Source organism: Benincasa hispida, chromosome 8, assembly GCF_009727055.1.
Source record: "Benincasa hispida cultivar B227 chromosome 8, ASM972705v1, whole genome shotgun sequence".
NCBI lineage: Eukaryota > Viridiplantae > Streptophyta > Magnoliopsida > Cucurbitales > Cucurbitaceae > Benincasa > Benincasa hispida.
Window position 1 is genome coordinate 50,635,192 of NC_052356.1, and position 6,583 is coordinate 50,641,774.

Genomic DNA, 6,583 nt, shown 5'->3' on the forward strand with positions numbered 1-6,583 from the left:
AGGGTTACGACTCAGTTTTGGTAGTGGTCAACAGGCTGTCCAAATATGCATACTTCATTGCCCTTCGCCACCCTTATACAGCAACAACAGTGAAGGAGGTCGTACGTTTACATAGAGTGCCTAGGAGTATCATTTCTGACAAAGATAAGGTGTTTACTAGTCTATTTTGGGAAAAATTGTTTAAATTGATTGGAACACAACTCAAGAGAAGCTCATCCTATCACCCACAAACAGATGGGCAAACAGAAGTTGTCAACCGAGGCTTAGAGGCTTATCTAAGGTGCTTTACTATGGAGACCCCTTCACAATGGCACAAATGGTTGGCATAGGCTGAATAATTACAACACATCCTACCACACAGCCATCAAATGTACTCCTTATGAGGTATTGTATGGTAGACCAGCACCTACTATTGTCTGCTATACACAAAGGAATGCCACAATAGGAGAAGTTGATGTCCTACTTAAAAACAGGGATGAGATGCTCAAACAACTGAAGAAAACACTAGAAGCAACACAACAAAGAATGAAGGCCCTAGTAGATTCAAAAAGAAGAGAGGAGAACTTTGAAGTATCGGATTGGGTATACATCAAGCTCAAGCCTTATCGCCAAGGATAATTGCTGGTACACAAGCATCCAAAACTAGTACCACGTTACATCGGACCCTTTCAGATAATTCAAAAGATTGGACCTGTGGCATATAAGCTTGATCTACCTCACAATGTCTCCATACATCCAGTTATACATGTTTCACAACTAAGAAGGGCAGAAGGGACCATATTGCCGTGATTTTCCTCACTAACGATAGAGTCCTTGGGGAAACAACCAAAACCATTGGCAGTCTTGGGAGTTAGGAAGATTGGTTCAACAATATCTTCACCAAATGACTTCGAAGTGCTTATACAATGGGAAGACCTATCAGTTGAAGATGCAACTTGGGAGAGAGGAGCTCAATTGGCTAAACAATTCCCTAATTTTCACCTTGAGGACAAGGTGGTGCTTTGGGAGGAGGGTAATGATAGACCCCCTATATTTAAAAGGTATGAAAGAAGGGCCAAGAGAAAGAATAGAGAGAGAGGTTCAAATGTAAATTGGGGAAAGAATCAAATTAGTTAGAGGGGACCACCAAATTTGTTAGAAGGGGGGGGGGGATTCTATCAGATTATTAGGAAGTGGAGTAACTTCATAATCTTGCTCAATTGCTTCCAGATAATCACAACTCTCCATTACGTTTACATTTTGATTGCCATGCCTGGTAATTCTCACCATCAAACATGGGTGGGGCTAATGGAGAAAGATTGCTTGGTCCAAGCTCCATCTCACTCAATCCTCACAAGTGTATCACTTGGTTTCTCTTAGAGATATCCCACTCACAAGTCCTTTAATAATTAAGCTCTGATAGCACTATTGTTTTTATTAGAGAGAAAGAAGAGAATTGAGGAAGTGTATGTAATTTTATTCAATGACTTTTCACTATAAATACTAATGCTACATGCTAAAAGTCGCTTAGTTGATAACAAACTCCAACAAAATAGCAAGTAACTTCAAATATAGGCACTAACAACTTTCCTAGAAACTAGCACTTTGAACTAATTCAAAGTAACTAAAAATAGACTTGCACTTGAGTTACTAACACCTTGGTTTGTCCTTTTTATTTTGTATTCATTAGAGGGGAAACTTCGTTTATTTCTTTTCCTTTGTGTTTTTATCTTTTCTTGCTATGGTCTTGGTCTTGGCTACAATCTGTTGTTTTCGGTTATCGAAACGGATGTGAACATTTTTTTTTAGCTTTGTAACATGGTAAGAAGATGATGTTTGTGTTACTTTACTAAATGCAGGAAGTTTAGGACCAACGCTTAGCAACAATATACATTTTTGCAGTGTAGAAACTGGTAATCCTCTGATATGAGTGCTGAACTGATGAGAAATTGATGAATGCAAGAGATCAGAATCAAAACCCATTTGCTTATTGGCATTACTGATAATATTGAGTCATAAAAACAATATAAAACAAATTGGGAGAGTATATTTCTAGCTTTCATACTTCTTATAATGCAAAAAAACACTTGAATGAAGAGTGCTGCTTGTTTTGGCCAAGAAAAACAGTCTGCTGATTCTTGAAAATCTGTACACATTATTGCACACACAAGTCAGTCTCAAAATTAAACTAGAACGTCTTGACGATTGGACGAAGTTAGTTCGAGGCCCGTCTCATTCCATCTCTATCACATGGGAATGAGACCTCTCTTGTGAAGAAGACGTCTGATTTGGGGATCCTATTCATGAAATAACCTAGTGGAGAAAGTACTATTGGTAGAGTGATTGTGTCCCTATTAAGCATGAGAAGTACAGTTTCCAAAGTATCCCCTGAATTTGGACATTTGTGAGATTAATTAGATGGTGAGAGGAAAGATAATAAAGTATGAAGAACATTTATGCTACTATGCTTCATAGAATGAAGAATATGCTAATGAGTTTCTTCCCCTATTTATACTTACTGACTTGTATTTCTTTGTGCACCAAGTGGAAACAACTTTCCCATGCAAAAATCAGAAATTTTATGATTCATTTCTGGGTCTAATAAAATATTTGCATCTTTGAGAACTTGATGAATAGCTTTAATTTGAGAATCTTGATTAAGATAAACAAGGCCCCTAGCAACACCTCCAATGATTTTGTTGCGTGTTCCCCAGTCCAAATCTTGACATTTCAATGGATCTAAACATTAAAACAATGAGATTTATTAGGCAGGACACAATGCGTTAATGTCTCAAGATACTCATACTAAACAGAGCTTTGAAGTATGCAAAGAGAGAAGAAAAGAAAACATACCAAATATGAATTTATCAAGACTTGAGTTTTGCAGAAACTCAAACACGAGAACCCTTTCGTCTTCATGGAGGCAGAAGCTGAGAAGCCGATCTAAATTCAGGTGTTGAAGTTTAAACAGGATGTCGTTCTTAAATTCACTGTCAAAAGAATACACAAAAATATAATGAGTTACCTGAAAGAGACTCTCCATTATTATTCAACACTGTTAAGAAGCAAAATAAAGAATGAATGCCAAGAATTTCGAACCCATTGGAAATGCTAACTTTCCTCACAAACCTTGTAAATAGCTGAATATTTACCTCCTCCAATATAATTTTCATCTGAGTGATCTGTTGCAGTTCTTATAGTACTGATGTCAAATGCCAAAATTTTCAAATCTACAGTGACATCCACTTGTAAACCTGTAGAACACGTTAATGTGTAAGTTTAACTCATTTCCAAGTCCTTCCTCCAAAAGATAACGGAAGAATATAAGTTCATACCAACATCAAGAAGCTGTTTCATATTTATTTAATCTTTACAGTTAGTTATTGTAACTACTTGTATCAGAAATAGTATTTAAACTCATCATTTACAAATTTTAGATACAACAACAACAAATACATAGCTTCAAGCAAATCTTGGACAATCTGTAAAGAAAAGGGTCTGTGACTTAGCTTCTTAATAAAAACTCTCTCCTTCCCATGGATGTAGGCTTTCATAGCCGAACCATGTATATCGCAGTGTATTTTCTTCTTCTCTTCTCATCGTCTACAAGATCGTTCATCGTTTATCTTTTTTCTTTATATCGTCTAGAAGAACAAAACGATCGTCTATCTTTCTTCAAGCAATCATCTACACGATTGCACGGTCGTCTACCTTTCTTCGAGCAATCGTCTATACGATTGTATGATTGTCTACATCTTTTCTTCTGACATCGTCTACCCGATTGCCAGTATCCTCATCGTATACTTATAAACAATCGCACAGATTAAACAAAAGACATTAGGGTTAGAAGAAAGAAAAGAACACAGAAAGGTAGAGAACGAGAGATTCTGAAAGCTAGAGAGAGAAAGAAATTTTGTTTTGCATTAATCACCCATCAGAAATCAAAAGTAATTTTTCATTTTCCATCAGACAAAAATCAGTGGGATCATCCACATATTAGCCATCAGCTAGAAAATCGTGGGCTCTTCTCAGCCAAGTTCTCTACCAACCAAAAAAATTTGGGGCAAATATCAGGACCTCTCGAATTGGATCAAGATAAAGGGCCTCTTTTATTGTTTCATCATTTGGGCTAATTAATTTTTCTTTTGCAGAAGCAGGCCTACCAATAACACAAAAATTAATTAGCTTATATCCTTTTGGAAAGCATTCTTACTTGCAATTGCAACTCCATCCCTTTGTTTTCTTGCTCTTAAAAAGATGAAGATTTGACAATTAATACCACAAGTACAACAACCACCTGCAGAACTATAATGATAACGGTCCAGTTTCTTGGACTCCTTTTCTGCAGAGCTTGATGAATGTAAAATTTAAGCTAAAAGACTCCCTAACTCATGCAAAATAATAATAATAATAATAAATAAATAAATAAAATAAAATAAAATAAAATAAAATAAATAAAGTTACTATAGTTTAGTAACTATTTTGTAACGACCCGAATTCAGGAGGGGTACATGAATGAACCGGTATCATATTCGAATGAGAGAGATCCTAAAAACATGAAAGTATGGTTAAGAAAGACTTAAAAGAATTGAAAGTTACTACCTATACCAACAAGGTGCACCTTCCTTTTCGGTGGCTCAATCATAAGAACTTCAAGCAATCCTATGTTGAGTGACCTCCTGGAAATTTTCCTAGGATGCATGTGAGTGAGGACAAAGCCTGCTGAAAGGACCAGTGTTGGTTTATGGGGACAACTTTCACTTCTAAAGCATTCAAGGCGGGTGAGGAAGAAGGGAGATGACATAGCCAGGTCACAGGGGACGTAGGGGAATGCTGGGGCCATTAGGGGCCGAATCCAGATTCCGAATCCTGGGCCTGGGGCGTTACATATTTTGTTTTTTTTTTTTTTTGTTTTGTTTTGGAAAATTAAGTTTATAGTGTCTACCTCCAAATTTCTTCATTTGTTATCTACTTTCAACCAATAGTTTAAAAAACCAAACTAAATTTTGAAAACTAAAAAAAAATAGTTTTCAAAAAGTTGTTTTTGTTTTTGAAATTTGGCTAAGAGTTTAACCATTGTACTTAAGAAAGATGAAAATCATGGTAAGGATTGTAGATGATATAAGCTTAATTTTCAAAAACAAAATAGTTACCAAACGGGGTCTAAATTATTTGTTTGCTCAAAACCTAAGTTATATTCACATTTATGTTATTTACACTATTTACGATTTTGGCTATAAAATTAAGAGAAATGTGTTATATAAACTATCTAACTTTATTGGTGCTTCTGAATTCATAATATACTATTTTCTCCTTAATAATAAATTGTTCGTTCCCTCTACTCTTGAATGTAACTAACACAATATTATTGAACCACGCAAATCTATGTGTCGATTCTCTAGTATTTACATTTTCTATTTTCTTTATTTTTCAATTCCATAGCACAATAAATCCAAGAACCTCCCAAACACAAACTAAAAGTTGAAAGACAAAAGTTACAAATCTGAAAGGAAAAAGAAAAGAGAAAAATTAAACCTTCCACGTCGGTTGAGAAGAAGATGGCGACGACAATAGAAAAGAGAAGGGTTGCATTGCCTGAGATCGGCCAAGGAGATTTTGTTAAAAAATTAACTTTTTGCTATTTTTTCTAAATATTATGTAATCTTAGCTAGTCTTATACCAAATCTTATATATTTTTAATTTTATATAATTTTAATTGTTTTTACCAAATATTATATAAAATATATACATAATTTTTCAAATTTTTAGCCAAATTTATTTTTCCTCCATTATATCAAACTTCAAATTTTCTAAATCGTTTTTAAGTGATTGACTTGTAATTTTTAAAATTTGAGAAATAGTCAAATTTTGCAAAAACAAATTAATTAAGATATGAAAAAGTATAGAAGCTTGGTGTTAATCTGCCCGAGATTAATAACGAGATTTTATATATTTTCCATATCTTACCTTTTTTTTGGCAAAATTTAATCTTTCTCAAAATTTAAAAATAAAAATGGAATCAGTTGAGATCCATTTGAATAAGTGATGAATTCATTTGAAAGTTTGGAAATTCATATAATTGTGGGCCAAAGATTTAAAAAATTACCAAAGTATTTTGAGATAATATTTGGTAAAGATAACTTAATTGGTAGAAAATTTGAAAATATATAAGATTTGGGAATATTATATAATGTTTGGAAAAAATAGCCGAATCTCGGTGTGTAATCTGGCGTGATGTATTGAGGAAGTCCAAAACAATCTATAACTTAGAATCGAGAACCAAGAAAAACTATTATAATGAGTTTTAACTTAAAAAAAGATGCTAGTTTCGAAAAGTGAAAACTTGAGCAAGCTATTTCTGACAATTTCCAATATTATATTTGTAACAAATTAAAGCAAATTACATAGAAATTATTATTGTTGACCTAAAAATGTTTTTACCTTACAAGATTATCCTTTTTTTAAAAAAAAAAACTATATTTTCTCACGTCGTTTTTACTTTTCCAAATTTTAAGTAGATGGTCTCACATGTTGAAAATACTATTTTATCTCTCATTCAAGTGTTTTCAATTTTACCTTTTTATAATACAACTTTTCAAACCCA

General features: G+C 33.8%; 1 protein-coding gene across 3 annotated transcripts; it reads right to left on the minus strand.

Moving 5' to 3' along the window:
• Positions 1 to 1,968: 1,968 nt before the first annotated feature.
• LOC120083476 (cysteine-rich receptor-like protein kinase 28) lies at positions 1,969 to 3,960 on the minus strand. 3 transcript variants are annotated; one of them, XM_039039243.1, is made up of 4 exons: positions 3,109 to 3,960; positions 2,833 to 2,969; positions 2,503 to 2,718; positions 1,969 to 2,367 (listed from the first exon to the last, which is right to left on the minus strand). In XM_039039243.1, exons 1-4 carry the CDS (start codon positions 3,150 to 3,152, stop codon positions 2,195 to 2,197), a joined length of 570 nt encoding a protein of 189 aa, XP_038895171.1. In that variant the 5' UTR covers positions 3,153 to 3,960; the 3' UTR covers positions 1,969 to 2,194. The 3 variants fall into 3 exon arrangements, 2 of the variants coding, with proteins under 2 accessions (XP_038895171.1, XP_038895172.1); XM_039039244.1 differs by having other exon boundaries at positions 2,499 to 2,718; positions 3,109 to 3,958; XR_005483431.1 differs by having other exon boundaries at positions 1,969 to 2,718; positions 3,132 to 3,955.
• Positions 3,961 to 6,583: the final 2,623 nt, after the last annotated feature.

What these genes read in the sequence shown, in the direction of transcription:
- LOC120083476 (XM_039039243.1), bottom strand. Translation starts at nt 3,152, where the DNA reads ATGAAAATTATATTGGAGGAGGTAAATATTCAGCTATTTACAAG. An exon ending in TCTTGATAAATTCATATTTG is followed by an intron (nt 2,719 to 2,832) that starts GTATGTTTTCTT and finishes TTTAATGTTTAG; the next exon opens with ATCCATTGAAATGTCAAGAT. An exon ending in TGGTGCACAAAGAAATACAA is followed by an intron (nt 2,368 to 2,502) that starts GTCAGTAAGTAT and finishes GTCCAAATTCAG; the next exon opens with GGGATACTTTGGAAACTGTA.